The 22,726-nt window shown below is 42.9% G+C and overlaps 1 protein-coding gene across 21 annotated transcripts in view; it reads right to left on the minus strand.

Moving 5' to 3' along the window:
• The window catches only part of LOC145344815 (regulating synaptic membrane exocytosis protein 1-like), a 743,305-nt gene that overhangs the window by 708,489 nt on the left and 12,090 nt on the right, over positions 1-22,726 (minus strand). For 20 of the 21 annotated variants that reach the window (XM_080192005.1, XM_080191995.1, XM_080192007.1 and 17 more), the window contains exon 1: positions 14,958-15,112. The exons of the other annotated variant lie outside the window; for it this stretch is intronic. In XM_080192005.1, coding sequence (XP_080048131.1) covers positions 14,958-15,112 — 155 coding nt within the window. Of the gene's footprint in view, positions 1-14,957; positions 15,113-22,726 lie in introns of those variants that run through there. 21 annotated transcript variants of the gene reach the window in all.

Raw genomic sequence — 22,726 nt, forward strand, 5'->3', positions numbered from 1 at the left:
TTATGAGGATAGGTTGAGAGAACTCGGTCTTTTCTCCTTGTAGAGACGAAGGACGAGAGGGTATCTGATAGAGGTGTATAAGATAATGAGAGATATTGATCGGGTGGATTCTCAGAGGCTTTTTCCCAGGGCTGAAATGGCTGCCACAAGAGTACACAGGTTTAAGGTGCTGGGGAGTAGGTACAGAGGAGATGTCAGGGATAAGTTTTTCACTCAAAGGGTGGTGGGTGAGTGGAATCGGCTGCTGTCGGTGGTGGAGGCAAATTCAATAGGGTCATTTAAGAGACTTCTGGGTGAGTACATGGGACTTAATAGGATTGAGGGTTATAGGTAAGCCTTGTAGGTAGAGATATGATCGGCACAACTTGTGGGCCGAAGGGCCTATTTGTGCTGTAGTTTTTCTATGATTCTATCTCTTTATTCTGTAACTCTCCCCAGTGCCCTACTATTAACTGAGTAAGTCCTGCCCTGGTTCAATCTACCAAAATGCATTACCTCGCAATTGTCTAAATTAAACGCCATCTGCCATTCGTCAGCCCACTGGCCCAATTGATCAAGATCCCACTGCAATGGAGATAACCTTCCTCACTGGCCACCATGCCACCAATGTTGATGTCATTTGCAAACTTACTAACCACGCCTCCTACATTCTATGCAAATCATTTATATTAATGACAAATAACAACGGTCCCAGCACATCACTGGTCACAGGCCTCCAGTTTGAAAAACAATCCTCTGGCTTCTGTCATCAAACCAATTTTGTATCTATTTAGCTATCTCACCCTGGATCTCGTGAGAGTTAACCTTATGCAACAACCTACCATGGAGGACCTTGTCAAAGGCCTCACTAAAGTCCAACACCAACTGCATTGCCCTGGTGGGGAATGTACTGCCCCTTAAGGGCTAAAAATGCATAATCAGTTAAGCTTTTAACAAATTAAGAGATGGAACCTATTGAAGAGAATATTGAAGAAAGGTCAATGAACTGTGGTGAAAAAGAGAGTTGCTATGACTTGGCAAATGAGAGAGGGCACGAGGACCTCCTTCTGTTCCTATCAATAGTTACTCCACGCTGGTCCTTAAGATCTGTGTCCATTACATAAGCAAAAGATAGTGTGTACAAAATAGAGAAGTGAAGTGTATGGCATACAGAAGACGAAATAAACAGGAAAAATTGACGAACATAAAAAGGGTGGATCAAAAAGAATCTGCAAATATGGTGATAAGGGTAAAAACATGCACAAAAACCAGAAAGTGGATGATTTTCTAAACTATAAAACATTATGTAAAGCTGTTAATGTATAGAATTTGCAGAAGATCATTGCTTTACAGGGAGTTTCCACAGACAACAGTGTCAATTTCAGGTGAATCATGATGTTAACGACCTTACTTAGCTCAGGCTTCCTCCATTATAGGTGTAACATTTTAAACAAAATAACCTCCTCTCTTTGATTCATTGTTCCATTCAGTAAGTGCTGAACCAAACACATTCCTCTGATTTAATCCTTGTCTGTGCTTATTTTTTAGTTCTCCAAGTCCAGCAGCGTGGACACTAAAATTGGCCTCAATATGCCAAAATATAAAAAAGGAAATACATTAGGATTTAGATTTAGTGAAGGTAGAAGGGGGTTCAGCTACGAAGCTGCACCAATATTAAAATAACAGGACCACATCACTGCCTAGACTTTCATGTGAAACCAATTGTTTGACACACCATCAAAAGGTAACAGCATTTCCACAGCATTGAACAGCATTATTATTGCTTGATAGGGGTTTACCTTGAACAAGACTTACCTATGAGGAATACGCAGAGTGTTCACAAATTTAATCTTAAATTTTCAAATATAATTTAATAATTTGTGGTGCTGCTCATTTATTGTCGACTTGCACTCCTCAAAAATGAGTCAAAATTTTGGATAAACTATGAATCAACTCATGTTATTTAGAAATAGACAGGAGACAAACATTTTGATCAATTTCAGAATTTTTCAGTACCTACTGAAAATTCTCCTTGATTAATGTTAATCCACAGCCCAAATAATTACAACTATTTTACTAAATCGTGAATGATAAATCGCTGCTGCAGTCAAATTAATAGATTCCAGTGAGTTATACAGCATTGGTACTTTTCTGCTAAATGCGAGGCAGAATCTTGTGAATCATCCAGGAGCAGGAAATGAGGTGGGTGAGAACACTTAACTGAGCAAGAGGCCAAATGTCAGCTCTCCAATGGCAGGATAAAAGTTAGCTATGCAGTTGATGGCCAATAGCAGATAGAGCATGCTTCCCCACAGCCAGCAGTGGGAACCTATTTTTAGTTCATTAGTGTGTCACACATCCTCAATACTACACAAGATTAAATGGCATCTTTTTTATTTAGTCTGCAACAGATGAGAAACATGTGCTTTCAGAGTCACAACGTATTAAAGGTGGCTTGCAGCAGGAAAGGTAGTCTTCCCCACCTTCCCTGGACCATGACCACAGCACAGAAGCTAGTATCTTCAACACCAGTGATCCCATTTCTTCTGGATGCCTTCCCCCGCACTGCTTCCATGTCTCCCAATCTCGGACAGCCCACTTCTACCTAATTCCCAAAATCCACAAAAACAACTGTTCTGGTAGGCTCAGTATGTCAGCATGCTCCTGCCCCACTGAACTTATGTCCTCTTACTTTGACTCCATCCTCACTTCCCTGGTTCATTCCCTCCCCACCTACATCTGAGAATACTCTGACGCCCTGCATCATATTGACACAGTTCGAAGGCCCAAATTGCCTCCTATTCGCCATGGATGTGCAATCTCGCTACACCTCCATCCTACACCACGATGGTCTGAGAGCTCTTCGCTACTTTCTTGAGAAGAGGCCTGAAGAATTCCCATCCACAACCACTTCCCTCTGCTTGGCTGAACTCAACAACTTCTCCTTTAACTCATCCCACTTTCTCCAAATCAAAGGACTAGCAATAGGTACCCACATGGGTCCTAGCTATGCTTTTTTTTGAGATACGTGAAACATTCCTTGTTCCAGGCCTACCCAGATCTCCTCCCACAACTCTTTTACCGGTACATCGATAACTATCTTGGGTCCGCTTCATGCTCTCGCCTAGACTTGGAAAAATTCATCAATTTCGCTTCCAGTTTCCACCCTTCCATTGCCTTCACCTGGTCCATCTCAGACATTTCCCTTCCCTTCCTTGACCTTTCTGTCTCTATTTCCGGCAATAGGCTATCTCCTAATATCCATTACAAGTCCACTGACTCCCACAGCTATCTGGACGACAGCTCTTCACACTCCATATCATGTATGGACTCCATCCCTTTCTCTCAGCTCTTTCGCCTCCGTTGCATTTGTTCCAATGATGCCACTTTCCAAAGTGGTGCTTCTAACATACGCTCCTTTTTCCTCAACTGTGGATTCCTATCTACAGTTATCAACAGGACCCTCAAACAGTGTGCAGTCCATCTCCCACGCCACAGCCCTCATTCCCTCCCCTCCCTCCCAAACAAGGATAGAGTCCCCCTTGTTCTCACAGCATGATGCCACCACCTTCCCTTCACTCCCTTTGTCAGCATTCTGCAGAGACCATTCCCTCCGGGATAACCTAGTCCACTTCTTCATTATACCGCAACATCTCTCCCATCACTCATGGTATCTTCCCACGCAATCACAGAAGGTGCAACACCTGTCCTTTCACCTCTTCTATGCTTACCATCCAAGGTCAAAATGTTCATTCCAGGTTAAGCAGCGTTTCAGTTGCACCTCTTTCGATTTGGTATATCGTATTCGTTGCTCCCAATGTGGCCTCCTCTATATCAGAGAGACCAAGCGTAGACTGGGTGATCGCTTTGCTGAGCACCTTCGGTCTGCGTGCAATCAGGACCCTGACTTTCAAGTTGCTTGCCATTTTAACACACAGTCCTGCTCCCATGCCCACGTCTGTCCTTGGCTTGCTGCAACATTCCAGTGAAGCTCAATGCAAACTGGATGAATAACATCCCATCTACCGGCACGGCACTTTGTAGCTTTCCGGTCTCGACATCAAATTCAACAACTTCAGATGATTTGTTCTACCCCACCTCAGCCCTCATTGTTTCCATTCTATTTTTATTAATTTTTTTACTGTTCTCTATATTTTATTGCTTTATTGTCTTTCTTCATTCCCCCCCAACTTTACCCCCACTTCCCCTTTTCTACATTCTACCTCTGTCCCATTTTCGCCTCCCACCAACATCTTCATCTGTCACACCTTACAGCTCCTCTGCCGTTTGGCCATTCACACCCCTTATTCTCTCTAATGGACAGCCATTAGCAGTCTTTTCTCCTGGTTTCTATGGCTATGACTCATCTTCATTCCCTCACCCTGCAGTATAAATATCACCCATTTTCTATGCCTTTTAGCTTTGACAAAGGGGCATCTGGACTCGAATGGACTCTTTTCTCTCCTTACCGATGCTGCCAGAACTGCTGAGATTCTCCAGCGTTTTTCCTTCTGGTTTCAGATTCCAGCATCCACAGTAATTTGCTTTAATTTATAAGGTAGTCTTTCGGGTGGATTTGCAGCGAGTAGGAACAGTTTTGGTAAACAGTCTGATGCCAATCACTGAAGGTAGGGAAAGAGTGATGGAGCCAAGGCCCTCAACACCCTTGTTGCATCCAGATTTCAGCCAGAAATAGGGCTCTGTGAGATTTGCTGATCACCCCATGAAATATTGCTGTCTCAGTGTGGGCAGATCCAGGGATAACAAACTTCTCACAAACAGCTGAACAGATGCTGCTGGATAGCAGGAGAGGGGGAATCCCTATCTAGGCACCTGGACCTTTGAGGTAATAGCGCCAACGTGATTGGCTGAGGCCCTATCCTCTGCATATCTAATTAGGTGTCAGTGTGTGATTGTGTGTGGTCAGTCGCTCTGAGTTTCCACTGCTGTCAACAAGAAAGAAAGATTCTGCCCATGAACAGGCTTGGCGCCAAAGCATGGCAACTTCTTGCAAGCTGTGCCCAGCATACCTTCTAATTTTACCTTTTACTCTCGTTCTATGCTTCTAAAACTTTATTCTCTGTAACACTACACTCTGCACATTCTTCTTTCCTCCTCTATGAATAGTATGTTTTGTCTGTGCAGTGCACAAGAAACAATGCTTTTCACTATATATTAATACATGTGAAAATAATAAGTCAAATCATTATCAAATCAAAATCAGGCTAATGCAGTCTATCCTCGCATTACCCTTTTGCTTCATGAACTTGGATTCAAATATAATTGACATTGATAAGATGTTTTACAGATATTAACAGTCCCTACATAGGTAGAGTGATGAGATCCTGCAACACCAGTTTAGGGAGTTAGGCAGAAGTTAAAAAGCAGGACTTCCCAGCGTTATAATATAGGCCGGTTAGTTTAACGTCTGTGGTAGGTAAAATGTTAGAATCCGTCATTAAGGAGGAAATTGCGAGGCATCTTGAAGGGAATTGCTTGATAGGGCAGACGCAACACGGTTTCATTAAAGGGAAGTCGCGTCTGACAAATTTACTGGAGTTCTATGAGGATGTGTCTAAGGCAGTGGATAGAGGAGAGCCGGTGGATGTGGTCTTTCTGGATTTTCAGAAGGCGTTTGACAAGGTACCTCACAAGAGGTTATTGCAGAAGGTCAGGGGACATGGAGTTGGGGGTAGGGTGTTAGCGTGGATAGAGGATTGGTTGTCAAATAGGAGGCAGAGAATGGGGGTCAATGGGTGCTATTCGGATTGGCGGTTGGTGACTAGTGGGGTGCCCCAGGGGTCGGTGCTGGGGGCTCAGCTATTTACCATTTATATAGATGATCTGGAGGAGGGAACCGAGTGCAGGGTGTCGAAATTTGCTGATGACACCAAGATTGGGGGAAAGGCAAATTGTGTGGAGGGTGTGGAGAGTCTGCAGAAGGATCTAGATAGGCTGGGCGAATGGGCCAGGAAATGGCAAATGGAATTTAATGTTGGCAAGTGTGAGGTGGTCCACTTTGGTAGGAAGAATGGTAGGAAGGACTATTACTTACGTGGCGAAAAACTGCAGCAGGCGACGGTGCAGAGGGACCTTGGGGTCCTTGTGCATGAGTCGCAAAAACCCAGCTTGCAGGTGCAGCAGGTGGTCAGGAAGGCAAATGGGATGCTGGCCTTCATAGCGAGGGGGATTGAATATAAAAGTAGGGAGGTCTTGCTGCAGCTGTATAGGGCATTGGTGAGGCCGCAGCTGGAGTACTGTGTGCAGTTTTGGGCGCCGCACCTGCGCAAGAATATTTTGGCCCTGGAGGGAGTGCAGAGGAGGTTTACTAGGCTGATACCGGAGTTGAGGGGATTGAGCTATGAGGAGAGGCTGAATAAACTAGGCTTGTACTCGTTAGAGTTTAGAAGAATGAGGGGAGATCTCATTGAGACGTATAAGATGATGAATGGGATGGATAGGATAGAGGTGGAGAGACTCTTCCTGCTCAAAAAAGACAGTAAGATTAGGGAGCACAGCCTCAAGATAAAGGGGAGGCGGTTTAGAACGGAGTTGAGGAGGAACTTCTTCACTCAAAGGGTGGTGAATCTCTGGAATTCTCTGCCCGTTGAAGTGGTGGAGGCTGCCTCGCTAAATATTTTTAAGAAGCGGGTTGATGGGTTCTTGATAAGAGAGGGGATTAAGGGTTATGGGGAGAGGGCGGGAAAGTGGAACTGAGCCACAACAGATCAGCCATGATCTTATTGAATGGCGGGGCAGGCTCGAAGGGCTAGATGGCCTACTCCTGCTCCTATTTCTTATGTTCTTATGTTCTTATAATCTCAGGATTACTCCCTGTGCCATGTGCTAGTGAGGCTAGGAATAGGAAGATAGTGCAGCTCAACACATGGCTAATCAGCTGGTGTAGGAGGGAGAATTTCAGATATCGGGACCATGGGGGTCTCTTCCAGGGCAAGTAGGACCTGTACAAGGAGGACAGGCTGCATCTAAACTGGAAGGGCATAAATATTCTGGCCAGGAGATTTGCTAGTGTCACACGGGAGGATTTAAACTAGTTCGGCAGGGGGCTGGGAATCAAAACAAAGGTGAACTAGAAGAAGGGGAACCAGAGAGTAGGGCCAGTAAGATTCAGAGAAAGAGCAGGGAGAGCGTGGTTGCTAATCAAAGAGCGTCTGATGGACTGAGGTGCATTTATTTCAATGTGAGAAGTGTAATAGGCAAGGCAGAGGAACTTGGAGCTTGGATTAGTACTAAGAACTATGATGATGTTGCCATTACAGAGACTTGGTTAAGGGGAGGACAGGATTGGCAGCTTAACATTCCAGGATACAGATGTTTCAGGCAGGATATAGGGGGATGCAAAAGGAGTGGGGGAGTTGCACTACTGATTGAGGAGAATGTCACAGTTGTGGGAGGGCACTTTGAAGGGCTCATACAGTGAGGCAATATGGTAGAGCTCAGGAATAGAAAGGCTGTAGTCACAAGGGGGTTTACTATAGGCCACCCAATAACCAGCAGGAGATACAGGAACATATATGTAGGCAGATTTTGGCAAGGTATAAAAGTAACATGGTTGTTGTGTGGGAGATCTTAACTTCCCCAATATTGACTGGGACTCAGTGCTAGTGTAACGAGCATCTAGGAGGGCTTTTTGAGATAGTATGTAGGTAGTCCAACTAGGGAAGGGGCCATACTGGACCTGTCATCAGGAATGAGCCCAACTAAGTAGCTAATGTTTCAGTAGGGGAGCAGTTTGAGAACAGTGACCACCATTTAATAAGCTTCAAGGTACTAATGATAAAGATAAGTGAAGTCCTGAAGTGACGGTGCTAAATTGGGGAAATCGAATTACAACATTAGGCAGGAACTGAAGAATGTAGATTGGGGGCAAATCAACAGCTGCCATGTGGGAGGCTTTCAAATGTAAGTTGATAGGGATTCAGGACTGGCACATTCCTGTAAAGTATAGCAAGTTTTGGGAACCTTGGATAACGAGAGATATTGTGAGCCTAGTCAAAGAGAAAAAGAAAGCATTTGTCAAAGCTAGGAGGCTGGGAACACATGAAGCAAGCGTGAAATACAAGGAAAGCAAAAAGAAACTTAAGCAAGGATTAAGGAGGGCTAAAAGGAGTCACAAAAAAGCATTGGCCAGCAGGATTAAGCAAAATCCCAAGACTTTTTACACATATATAAAGAGTAAGAGTAGCCAGGAAGCGGGTTGACCCACTCAAGGGCAGGGGAGGGAATCTATGCGTGGAGTCAGAGGGCGAAGTATTAAATGAGTACTTTGTGTCAGTATTCATCAAAGGCTTAGTGGATGATGAATTTGGGAAAGGGTGTGTAGGTTGATCTGAACATGACTCAAACAAAAAGGTGGTGGTTTTGGGGTTCTTGAGAAACATTAAGGTAGACAAGTCCCCAGGGCCTGATGGGATGTACCCCAGAATACTAAGAGAGGCAAGGGAGAAGATTGCTAAGGCCTTGAGAGAAAATTTGTATTCGCACTGGTCATAGGGGAGGTCCCAGAGGATTGAAGAATAGCCAATAGCCTTTGTTTAAGAAGGGTAGCAAGAATAATCCAGGTAATTACAGCTGGTGAGCCTTACATCAGTAGTAGGGAAATTATTGGAGAGAATTCTTTGAGACAGGATTTACTCCCACTTGGAAATATGTGGACATATTAGCGAGGGGCAACATGGTTTTATGAAGGGGAGATTGTATCTCATTAACTTGATCGAGTTTTTTGAGGAAGTGACAAAGATAGTTGATGAGGGTAACGCAATGGATGTTGTCTACATGGACTTCAGTAAGACCTTTGATAAGGTCTCTCATGGCAGACTGGTGCAGAAGGTGAAGTCACATGGGATCAGAGACAAGCTGGCAAGTTGAATACAAAACTGGTTTGGTCATAAAACAGTGGAAGGGTGCATTTCTGAATGGAGGGCTGAGACAAGTGGCACACCTCAGGGATCAGTGCTGGGACCTTTGCTATTTGTAATATATACGAGTCATTTGGAGGAAAATATAACTGGTTTGATTAGTAAATTTGCAGATGACACAAAGATTGGTGGAGTTGCAGATAATGATGAGGATCATCAAAGGATACAGCAGGATATAGATCCTTAAGAGACTTGGGTGGAGAGATGGCAGATGGAGTTTAATCTGGGCAAATGTGAGGTAATGCATTTTGGAAGGTCTAATACAGAGAGGAAATATACAGTAAATGTCAGAACCCTTAAGAGTATTGATAGGCAGAAGGATTTGGGTATACGGTACACAGGTCACTGAAAAGTGGAAATGCAGGTGGAAAAGGTAGACAAGAAGGCATACGGCATGCTTGCCTACATTGGCCAGGGTATTGAGTTTAATAATTGGCAAGTCGTGTTGCAGCCTTACAGAACCTTAGTTAGGCCGCACTGGAATATAGCATTCAATTCTGGTCGCCACACTACCAGAAGGATATGGAGGCTTTAGAGAGGGTATAGTACCAGGATGTTACCTGGTATGGAGGACATCAGCTGTGAGGAAAGATTGGAGAAACTTGGTTTGTCCTCACTGCAGTGACAGAAGTTGAGGGGTGACCTGATAGAAATCTACAAGATTATAAGAGGCATGGACAGAATGGATAGTCAGCTTTTTCCCCAGGGTGGAAGAGTCAATAATTAGGGGTTACAGGTTTAAGGTGTGAGAGGCAAGGATTAAAAGGGGATATATGAGGCAGCTTTTTTTTTAAACACATAAGATGGTGAGTGCCTGGAATTTGTTTCTAGGGGAGGTAGTGGAAGCGGATACAAGTGACTTTTAAGGGGCGTCTTGACAAATACATGAAGAGGATGAGAATGGATGGATATGGTTCCTGGAAGGACAGAGAGCTTTAGTTAAATCCTGCAGCATGGTCGGTAAGCTTGCAGGGCCAAAGGGCCTGTTCCTGACTATCATTTTCTTTGTTCTTTCATGCTAACAATTAGGAAAATTACATTTTTCAATGCAGCTTCCAAAGTGCACAATTTCACAGCTTGGTTTGCAAAATTAAAAATGGATCCTTATGAAAAAAGTGCCATTCTACAAGATAGCATGGGAATTATTAAGAGACATTCTTACTAAAATATATGAGAGTGCGAGACTTTCACATTACTTGTGCTTAGATATGCAGTGGGGAGACAGTGGAGCAGCAGTAAGACTAAGCGACCACCATTCTTTGCTTTCACAGCATCAGGTATCCAAGTACCAGAAGAACAAAGAATATCTTGATTTCGCATTTTCAAGTGTAGTGCAATCAAAAGGAGCACATCATAAGATTAAAAGAACCTTAATGAGTCCTAAACTGTTCCTTCCCAAAACAGTAATTGTGAGCTGCTAACAGCCCAATACCTCAACAGTTACCAACCAAACACTATCCGATCTCACAATGAAGGAGAATGCTCTAACTTTGTTAAAACCAATGTACCTTTTGTAACGATTTCAGTTCTGGATTTGTTAAACCTAGTCACTCCCACCCATTATCCTTGTACCCCCAAGAGCTTTCTCCAGTCACCTTCAGTCAAACTAAGTTTTGGATCCGTTGAACCAAGCTCTTTGCAAACCCTGATCTGCAGCACAATGGAATATGGTAGTAATGCCCTGAACTCCAGCACACCTCAAACACGTACATGAGGAACTCAGAAATTTTTCACCTTCTGCAAACTCTGGTGCACAGGTAGAAAGATAATGGGAGGGTACGAAGCTTTCAATAAATGTCTCATCCTTTGGAATTTGCTTCACTGGAATTGTTTTGCAAAACACAACACTGCTGCTGCTTGTATTTTGCACCATATTAAATATCAACAGCATTCAGCTCGACTTCATTACTTCTGTTAGCCTGGAATATACAGATACAGAGCTAACACTTCGTTTGAGGTTGATTAATGGTATCTTATTGGGTGAGATACTGACAAAGCATCTTACTTCAGTTGGAATAAAAACTGACCACCCATCAGACTCACCCAGTTGACTGAGCTTTAATCCACACTGCCGCTGCAAACAACAAGCGGACATCTATCAAAATCAACGCGAGATGTGTGCCTCCAGGTACCTCATAACTGTATTTTACGAAAATGTAGCAAATATAAATACAAACCTTGTCATAAGTGACCCCACATAAGAGAAACCAATACCAATGCTGCCAGGGGGCATCTAAGACCTAGTATAAAGGCCCTTTACAGATAGCCATGCACGGCAGTGCTACTGGTTGAATACATTCCCACATGGCTCTCATCTTCGACATAAGTTATCTGAAACTCGCAACATGAGCCTCAGGGACATTCACATCCAACATTAATGAGTGGGGTGAAAATTTTCTCACCTTTCAATTTGATTGTCCATTTAAAGTAGGCAATAGAGAAATGCAAACCTGTCAGAACAAAAGAAACATAGCTGTGCTGAATATATGTAGTAAGAAAATTAGCTACACCCTACGAAGCAGATGACCTGTCTCAGTTCATTCACAATCAGACAGAGCAGCTTCCAAACAGGAAAGAAATTTTACATTTGTTTTCTCACCTTTAGAACTCCTTTCCTGAAGATGTTGGATATTGCTGGGAGATGATGCTATGGGGGATGGATTTACAGGGCAATCTGATCCCTAGTTTAAATGTCAGGGCATGGTGCTCACTATGATCCCACTGGTTCTCCCACAGCAATTTAACACTGGGAGAAGTATTTAAGGTGAAACTTCTCTCCCTATCTTGGTAGAAAGTATTGCTGACCAGTCATAAGTGGTGGCCACTGCTGAGACTACAAGCAGTCCAACCACATTGAGATAAGTTGGGATCCTGGAATCTTGGTGAGGAGTGAGAACTGAGAGCTAGCCAGGTTCAAGAGGTAGTTCAAGAAGTCAAGTGGGATGGGTTAAAGGGGAATTACCTGGGGTTGGAGTTATTTCCAAATGATTCAGGAGGCCCCTAAGGGTCGTCCCTGTCCTCCTTCCTTGCCTGACACAAACCCATACAGCTAAGGCTGCTGGGTTACCCACAAAGCATAAGCCTCCCTGTCATAGATAAAATACCATTAATTAGCCATTGAAGGGCCTCAAATACAGCCAGACCTCCCGTAACCCTTCTATAAAATTTCAGAAAGATTGGGGGCCATCCACTGGATTTTATATGCCCTCATCTTCAAACTTGCACGAGGGAGCATAATATCAAGTCCACATGAGTAAAGGCTGCTTGCTATTCCATATTCAGATGGCGCCTTCACTGAAAGTTAGGGCCTGTACAATTTGCTGCAGGATAATTGGGCAGTAACCAAAAGCAAGAACCCAGTTGATTTTGTTTTACCCACTTCTAGTTCACATTCGCAAACACTAAGCCATTGCCCCTCCTGAATTCCTTGCTGAGGCAAGCCAATTCAACAGATGGTCAGTATTGTGTTGACACCAGTTAAAAATGGTAAAAATGGTAAAAATTTGATTTATAGGTTTTTGGTGTTGTGGCATTAGGGGAAATAGAACCAAGACTGGTAAATAGAGCTGAGGTGCAAATAAGCAATGATCTAACTGAATGGTGAAACAGGCTCAGGAAGTTACATGGCCTCCTCCTTTACTGGTGTTTCAATGACTTTCCTGTCTACGTACCAAAATCCCATGTCAACTGCGCATTAACAAGTGAACCATGGGGATTGCTACAGAATATTTGAAAAAACATGGAATCTGTTGATCTAAAGTACTCGTAATTTATACAATTCTAGATTGTTGATTCTCTGAGAGCATATCACCAGGTCAGTCAGTCAAATGAAAAATGCCTGAGATGGAAAGCTAAAAGGAAAGAAGTATAAATACTAACTTTTGGAGATTATAAACTGAATATATCAAACATCTCCAGCAGCAAAATCATTTCTTTAGTTTCACTAATATCAATAACTTGTGTTTTTCACACACTCCAAAAGGTGCACCCAGTTCATGATCCTCTCACTGCAAGTTCAAACCAAACATTTTCATTTGTCTGCTGCTTCTGTCAGACTCCTCCAAAGTCTTTCAAAAACAAACAGCAGTGTTGTATACCATTTTTATGCACTGATTGCTAATCTGGTTATTGTGACCACTTCATCACCAAACACAAACACACAGCAGATATACATCTTATGATTAGCAAATAAACTGGGGAAGGAAACTCTGAGCCCAAAGCTAAAATGTCTTCTGTAAAAAAATTATTGCAATGAGGCTTTCAGGCCTGCGGTTCTTAGCAAACCAAATGAAGACCAAAACCCAAACTTAATTTCCCAATCTAAACATACACTTCAAAGTGTGTATGCCTAGACTGTTACAAATTGTCATTTCAAATTATCCACATGCTCATTTCTGTAGTTACCTTCTAAATACCTCAACAAAAACTGACCTAAACTACTTCAACCGGTTAAACACACTGCTCTCCTCCTTAGAGGAAACAGTTAAATCACAGTGAGGCCAAGGAGCAGCAGTTTTTTTTTAAACATGAAAGGAAATCATAACAAACCAACAAAGGAGAAGTGACAAGTTTCCTCAGCTCACAGCATCATACCTAACAGTCACAAGAGTTCATGAATTAAAGAGCAAGGTAAAACACCAACACTCCATTTAAAATGTCAGCAATTGTAGTTTCCAGTTCAAATTACTAGCATCCTCCCATTATCTGTGCATATAATCGTATATATGGGTATTAAATATATATGGGTATTAAATGTATATATATTAAGCGAATGAAATACACAAAAACTATAATTTGCTATTCATATGATAAGAACCATTCAGAAAGTACAAATTAAATCAGAGCATCAGAAACATAAATGAAAATCATTCCACTTATTGTCTGTTTGTTTTGTGTCCACTGGTTCAGAATGTCTGTATCATTAACTATACCACACCATTTGGGAAAAATGAATGGACATTTTTGTTCTCCAAAATATTAGCATAAGAGTAATTAAATACCATAACTCTGAAGTCTCTAGCAGCAGACATATCATAGTCAGAATCCATGCACACAGAAAAAGCACAGCTAACGTTAATGCACATCAGATATGAGGATGTTAACCACACCCACATACAGTCATGAAGCACACTACACCTGAGACTGCCTTTGGTTTGGGCCCTCAATACTGAATGCTAAACATAGCCAAGTGTCTTTTACTTTGACAGTTACATTTCAGTCACAATGCAGCAACCAATTATGGATCAGCTTTTACAAAATTATTATTCAGAAAGCTGAATTCATATTTATGCTTATTATGTTTTGCAGATAACCCCAAAGCTGGTGATGCAGCATCCCTATTGGTCTAAGAACTGATTATGTAAGTCACTAGCTAAAATCGCTTGTACGAAAAACATGAACAGTTAAATAAAACACAGTTTTAAAATAAAGTAAATAATTGAACTATGTGTTCGGTTGACTGGGTTTATAATTATATATTGAACACACCCTCACCTCATTTCAGTGCCACCCATCAGACTGTGGAAGAAAATGAGATAGCCTGTATGCTAGTGCAATGTTGTGGGAAGCTGTGTATGTGACAGAACAGTAAGGAAATGGGAGAAGGATAAAAAGCTGACTGCTCACACTCAGATAAATCTTAAATCTACATTAGGATCAGGAGTCTTGCTTTATAAAAAGAGAATAATGGTTTTGTAGAGGCGGGTTCCTGTCAGACAGGGCCCTGAGCTTCATCACTGGAATGAAGGGCTACAGAACAGAAATGTCATGTTCCCCTCACTCAATATCCATGGAGGGTTTTTCTTTTGAATAACTACAACTGTGAGAACATTTGAAGAGCACACATACAATAAGGAGGATGACTGACAATTAATCACAACAGAACCAGGGGAGCAACTATAGGCTTTTCCTTCCATCAAAATCATTTCACATCAACAAAAGGTCTGCCTGGAAAAGGAGCAGAGAATGAAGCCTCTTAAAACACCTTCTGCATCACTAAGGGAAGGGCGAGAGGGGGGAAGATGTAAACATTGTGCTTACTTTAACATCGCCTCTTCTTTCTCCTCCTCCTCTCTCTGCCTCTCTAGCACAGCCATGATGATGCTCCTCTCCTCCTCGGTCAGATGGCTCAGGTCGGGCATGCTGGGCGGCGCGGCGGGTGGCCGGGGGCCGCGGGGACCCAGCGACGCCGACATCTTCCCCCCACCCCTTCCCCACCCCCGCCTCTCTCTCTCTCTCTCCCGCTCGCTCGCTCTCTCTCAGCCGCCTCTCAGCACCCTCTGGCCGCAGCCTTTCCACTCCACCTCCATCCGCCTGCTCCTCCTGGCCGGGCGAGCTGCCTACCTTCAGCTGCTCCTCCCTGTCTCTGCCGCTGGAAAAGGATGGAGGGAGAGAGGGAGGAGCGGGGATGGAGGTGGAGTCTCTCTCTCTCTCTCTCGCTCTCTCTCTTTAGTCCAGCTCCGGAACGAGGAGAGCACAGGGAGGGAATGGCCCCACTCGACAGGGACAATCAATGGGCCCCATCCCAATTCCACATCAGCAGCTCCTCTTCAAATCCCTGCTCCACGACAGACTTCGGAGCAGCAGCAACAGGCAACTTTCTTGTCATAGACTGGACCGAATGTTACTGCTACACAAGATTCCCAATTGCTTGAAGACAGTGCTAAAGAGTGTATTTGGGAGGAGAACTATGTCAGAAGGCACATCAAACCTCTCCCTCCCTTCAACTCATCTTACCTGATAACCAACTTCAGTTTCATCTTCCAACTTTGACACCTATACATTACCTGGTTGATCATCACAAATATTAATCTTCTTGATTTTTTTTCTGTTTTTTAAATTGAGGTTTCACAAAGTAAAATCTATCCCCCTTTAAGTATTGCCTGACTAACCTTTAAATAACATTCTGTGTTCACATTCTGCATCATAACATTAGGGACCATTTTCTCTTGCCTCCAACACCCACCAATTTTTCTAATTCCTCTATTTTTCTCTAATCCATGCTATATGAGAAACCCTCACTTGTCACTTTGGCATTGTTAAACTCCAGGTATACAACATATGCACTAGTTGTCCATTTTTTCCACAGATGTTCCCATATTTCTGTCAAAGTTTTGTGCTATATTCTATAATAAACAATTTCTTTTAACATTCTCCCATTGCAAATATTGCTGCACATAGGTATGTAAAGGAAACTTCAAACATAAACAAAGCTTAATTCCAATGCTATTAATAATTCAAAGTGAATTTCAAAATTCAGCACAGTCCCTGATAACCTAAATACATATATTAAGCAGAGGAACTAATGTTGGTGTCCCAAGAGCCCTGATAATGCAAATTCGATATAAGTTTTTAAGAGGATTATGTACAATCACGATGCAAATTTGATAACTTCAGTCTCATTAAGATCAGTTAACAAGTTCCTGAATGAAGTTTCATCAATTTCCAACATTTTTCACTCAATAGTGGTTTTAACTGACTTCTTCCAATTACATAAAAACAGTGCCAACATACTCATAGTGGCAAACTCAAACTTGTAAATCATATGAACTACATATATCCCCAAATTAGCTGCCACTTGTGAGATGACTATAGGTACCTTACTCATGTATTATGATAAATTTTGACTTTAATCATGCTCCTCTTTGTTCTCATCTCTGTTGCTCTGTTATAGAAAATGATCTCAACCACAAGACAATAAACCTCAGAAGCACTTTAAAATAAAGTAATGGAGTCCAGAATGGCCTGTTTAATGCTGATATTTTGGACAAGGAACAGCAGATGGTTGGATTTTCCTGACAGAGTTTCTTGGAGAAATTAATGCATTCTCAATGAAATTAATAAAATGTTATTTTCCTTATTGTATAGAATCACAGCACATCAACTTGCTGTTGAACGAAGTTTTAAATCCACTTGCTTTATAATACTAAAAATACACAAGAATTTAATCAGCATTTCAAACAGAATGTTTGAGGTCTAACGTTTAACGGTTAATAAAACTCAACCTCTTTCGCTTTATGTTACAGTCCTTTATTTTTATTTCACTTCATACAAGACAGTTTTTTTATATTTTACATTTTAGCAGAAAGTTTGATGATAAGAACAATTGGCAATTTGCTAACAAGAGGAGGAGCAGTAATTTACATTACAGCATTTCTGCTAAAATTGGATATTTGGTGTCCCATCATGAAGTAAGGAATAAGAAAAACTGAGTTGCATTCGAGATGCCTCTCGCTCACAAGAAGTCCTTATCTTCTTGTCGGGCAGTTTATGAAAACTAGATCTTCCCCAAATTAGCTGCTAAACCCACAAATGCTGAGTGTTCCCAGCATTCTCTGTGTTTTTAACATGTCCTGATACACAAAAATTTGAAAAATACACATATTTCTATCTAAATGCTATGAAGAATGAGGAACATTTTTAATTAATAAAAACATCTAGAATATACTACAGCGGCCATTACTTTGCAATTGTTGTGTTTTCATTGGCTCTACAGTTGTTAAATGAAATAACTATTAGTTAGCTAGCTCTCAAACATACTTAAACCTTTTTCCATCTTAAAAGTCTCCAATTTATTTAATTAAATCTGAAGCGCCTAAGCACAGATTGGAAACAACTAACAGCTCAGGACTCACCGAGTATGCAATGAATCAGTCTGACTGGGTGGTCATTCATTGTGTGCGTGGACCCAGTTGTATCTAGTATTGGCTGACAAAAGCTATCTCAGAGGATCACCGAGAGCGTCATCTTGAAGCCACATCAAACGCATATCACTGAACACTCCATCCCATTCCCTCCACACACCAAAGACCAAGCAAGGCACCTGCTACTTGTTCAATACTTAACAGGGCAGATTACAGAAGAATTAACCCTGAGCAGCATGGTGAGAGACAGATTTCGACATAAAATGAGGGATTTCTTGTCACCTGTTTTCTGATCACAACACAAATACACACCATTGTCCGATGGACTAATGATTCCAGCTTTTGAAGAGGTTGACCCTAAGCAGCGACTGCATGCTTTGCACCAATTCAGTTGCGGTAACCACCATACCCTGGATATGTAAACATATTTTCACATACCAGCCTAATACTCAAAGCATATGTGAGATGTACATCTGCCAACTCTGACCCAAAGTTATTGTGAAAGATGATATTCATACACAGAACACAATTGATGACTGTGTAGCCAGTCCATTGCTTGGACCTGTAGCTGTGTGGCAAGTGCTGTCACCTTACCATTGCAGCAGTGGGGTGATCATATAGTGGTAATGTCACTGGATTAGAAATCCAGTAATGCTCTGGGGAGACAGGTTCAAATCCCTCAGTATCAGCTATAGTCATTGTTAGGGCAGCATGGTAGCACAGTGGTTAGCACTGCTGCTTCACAGTTCCAGCGACCTGGGTTCGATTCCTGACTTGGGTCACTGTCAGTGTGGAGTTTGTACATTCTCCTTGTGTCTGCATGGGTTTCCTCTGGGTACTCCGGTTTCCTCCCACAGTCCAAAGATGTGCGGGTTAGGTTGATTGGCCATGCTAAGATTGCCCCTTAGTGTCCTGGGATACATAGGTTAGAGGGATTAGTGGGTAAAATATATAGGGATATGGGGGTAGGGCCTGGGTGGGACTGTGTTTGGTGCAGACTCGATGGGCCGAAGGGCCTCTTTCTGCACTGTAGGGTTCTAATCATACCTTACAGATAATGTCCCAGACACCAGCATCGCCATTCCTGGGTTTGTCCTGTCCCACCAGCAGGACAGGTCCAGTTGAAGTGGCAATGACAAAGTGATATACAGTCGGGATGGAATTCTCAACATTAACTCCGGACCCCATGAGATGTCATCGGATGTCATGGCAAGGAAACATCCTGCCCCCACAACCCCCACCACCTCCCCCCCCCCCCCCCCCCCTCACCTCAGTTGATGAATCAACATTCTTGCGTGTTGAATGCCAATTGGAAGAAACACTGAGGGTGTCAAGGTCACAGAATGTACTTTGGTGGGGAATTTCAATATTTATTCCCAAGGTTGGATAAAGGTAAAGTAACCATAGCCCCACATGACCATAGGCTGCTCCCTTTTTTGAGGCGGAGAGCTGACTGGTGGTGATTTACCTGAGGATCACCCACACCTCAGGTGAGGGGGAAGGTGGGCCCTTCACGAATAACCTCAGCTGGTACAGGAATTGAACCCAAGCCAGCTGATTCTCATGAGGGAACCAACAAAGAGGAAAGTCTACTTCACCTTGTTCTCACCAATCTACCTGTCAGAAATGTGTATGTCCTTGACAGTATTAGCAGGAGTGACCACCTGCAATCCTTGTGAAGATGAAGTCCCATCTATGGACTCCCACCATTAGGTTGTATAGCATGACCACTGTGCTAAATGGTATAGATTTTGAATCAATCTATCAAGTCGACTACAGTGTGTAACCTCATATCCCTTTATCCCTTTAAATCTCCCATTCTACCATTACTATCAAGCTAGGATAATCAACCCTCCCCCCCCAAACTTTTCTAAGCTTTTCTCCCCCTTTGCTTTCCTTTCCCTGTTTTTCTCATTTTTACCTCTCTCCCACCCACCTTCCCCCTCTTCTTCATTTGTTACAGCTTGCCCTCTGATTTCAGCTTCTCTGACATTTGGCAATTCACACCTTCTATTCTCTCTGTGGGCTGCCCTTGGCACTTCTTAGCCTTTCCTCTTGCTTTTGTGGCTATGACTCATCTTCTTGGATTTATTAGTGTCAGACAGCATGATTTTGTGAAGAGAAGGTCATGCCTCACTAACTTGATTGAATTTTTTGAGGAAGTGACGAGGATGATAGAGGAGGGAAAGGCAGTGGATGTTCTATACATGGACTTCAGTAAAGTCTTTGATAAAGAATGACATGGTAGACTGGTACAACAGGTGAAGTCACATCGGATCAGAGAAGAGCTGGCACGATGGATACAGAACTGGCTTGGCCATTGAAGATAGAGGGTAGCAGTTCTTTGTTCGCAATATATATCAATGATTTGGAGGCAAACGTAGCTGGTCTGATTAGTAAGTTCACAGATGACACAGAAATTGGTGAAGTTGCGGATAGTGAAGAGGATTGTCAGAGGATACAGCAAGATATAGACCAGTTGGAGACTTGAGTGGAGAAATGGCAGATGGTGTTTAATCCTGACAAAAGTGAGGTAATGCATCTTGGAAGGTCCAATGCATGTAGGAATTATACAGTGAATGGTAGAACCCTTGGGAGGATTGACTGGGAGAGATATCTGGGCTTACGTATCCACCAATCACTAACAGTGACAGCACAGGTGGATAAGGCAGTCAAGAAGGCATACGGCATGCTTGCCTTCATCAGTTGGGGCAGAAAGTAAAAATTGACAGGGCATGCTGCAGCTGTACAAAACTTTAGTTAGGCCCCATTTGGAATATTGTGTACAATTCTGGTCACCACTATCAGAAGGATGTGGAGGCTTTGGCGAGGACACAGAAGACGTTTACCAGGATGTTGCCTGATCCGGAGGGTGTGAGCTGTGAGGAGAGATTGGATTGATGCTGGGACCCCAGTTATTCACAATACATATTAATGATTTGGAGGAGGGAACAAAATGTAACATCTCAAAGTTTGCAGATGATACCAAGTTGGGTGGGAGGGTGAACTATGACGAGGATGCAGAGATCCTTCAGAATGATCTGGACAGGTTGGATGAGTGGACAAATCAATGGCAGATGTATTATAATTTTGATAAACGTGAAGTTATTCACTTTGGAAGAAGAAATGAAAAGGCAGATTACTACCTGAATAGCTGTAAATTGGGGGTGGGGAGTGTGCACTGGGTGTCCTTGTGCACCAGTTACTGAAGGTAAGCATGCAGATGCAGCAGGCTGTGAAGAGACCAATGGCATGTTGGCCTTCATTGCAGGAAGTTTCAAGTGCAGGAGCAGGGATGTGTTGTTGCAATTACACAAGGTCTTGGTGAGGCCACATCTCGAGTATCATGTGCAGTCTTGATCTCTTTCTCTGAGGAAGGATGTTCTTGCTCTCGGGGGAGTGCAGCGAAGGTTTATCAGGCTGGTACCAGGGATGGTGGGACTGATGTATGAGGAGCGATGGACTAGGTTAACATTGTTTTCGCTGGAGTTCAGACAAATGAGAGGGGGAAACTCATAAAAATTCTAACAGGACTATACAGGGTAGATGCAGGGAGGATATTTCTGAGGGAGTCCAGAACCAGGGGTCACAATCTGAGGATTCAGGGTAGACCAATTAGGACAGAAATGAGAATATATTTCTTCACCCAAAGAGTGGTGAGCCTATGGAATTCATTACCACAGGAAACAGTTGATGCCAAAACATTGAATGTATTGAAGAGGTGGATGGATACAGCATTTGGGGCCAATGGGATCAAAGTTTATGGGGAAAAAGCAGGATTAGGCTCCTGAGTTGGATGATCAGCCATGATCATAATGAATTGCGGAGCAGGCTCAAAAGGCCAAATGCTTCCTCCTACTCCTATCTTCTTTGTTTCTAAACTTAATTTGCTCTCACTGGAATGATGGAGGTTGAGGAACAACCTGTTAAAGGCTTACAAGATTATGAATGGTATGGACAGAGTGGCTAGTCAGATGCTCTTTCCTAAGGTAGAAAAGTCAAGTACTACGGGACATAGGTTTAAGGCGCATGAGGAAAAGTTTGGAGGAGATGAGCGAGGCAAGTTTTTTTTACATTGAGGGTGGTGAATATCTGGAATGCGCTGCCCGGAGAGCATTTAAGGGGCATCTAGAAGAATACATGAATAGGATGGGAATGGAAGGATACGGACTCCATAAGTGCATTCAGTTTTAGTTTAGGCAAGCATCATGATTGGCGCAGGCTTGGTTGGTCAAAAGGCTTGTTCCTATGCTGTACTGTTCATAGAAATCATAGAAACCTACAGCGCAGAAGGAAGCCATTTGCATTGAGTCTGCATCAACAACAATCCCACCTAGGCCTTATCCCATAACCCCACATATTTACCCCGCTAATCTCCCTAACCTACAATCCAGGGACACTAAGGAGCAATTTAGCATGGCCAATCAACCTAACCTGCACATCTTTGCTCTGTGGGAGGAAACTGGAGCACCCGGAGAAAACCCACACAGATACAGAGTGTGCGGACTCAGTACATAAGTGACTCAAATCGGGAATCAAACCCAGGTCCCCGGCACTGTGAGGCAGCAGTACTAACCACGGTATCATTGTGCCGCCCTTTGTCTTTCTTCTTTGTTCTTGCCCTGTTCTTTGTTCATTCCCTCACCTACAGTATAAATCTCTTTCTATGCCTTTAGCTTTGACAAAGGGTCATCTGGAATCGAAACATCAGCTCTTTTCTCTCCTTACAGATGCTGTCAGACTTGTTGAGATTTTCCAGCATTTTCTCTTTTGGTTTCAAATTCCAGCATCTGCAGTAATTTGCTTTTATTTTAACTGGAGCAAGAGGCTCCACAAATATCCTCATCCTTAACTATGACGGGGGAGTGGGGGAGCACATCCGTGCAAAAGACAAGGCTGACATATTCTCAATCACCTTCGGCCAGAAGTGGTGAGTGGGTGATCCACTTTAGCATCCTTCTGAGGTCCCCAGTGTTTTGTGCTGTGTTTGGGAAGACATTGATGGGGTGCTCTTTCAGCGAGTCAGTGCCAAGTAAATGGCCCAAATAGCTTTTTTCTGCACGGTAGGGATTCTATGATTCTCCTTCTATACCTTCTGGGGTCTGAGATATTGTGCTCTGGAATATTTCTGAGTGGATACAATTCCAATTGGTAATCTATTTAAGC

This window comes from Carcharhinus amblyrhynchos, chromosome 7, assembly GCF_965287045.1.
Source record: "Carcharhinus amblyrhynchos chromosome 7, sCarAmb.v2.hapA, whole genome shotgun sequence".
In the NCBI taxonomy this organism is placed as follows: Eukaryota; Metazoa; Chordata; class Chondrichthyes; order Carcharhiniformes; family Carcharhinidae; genus Carcharhinus; species Carcharhinus amblyrhynchos.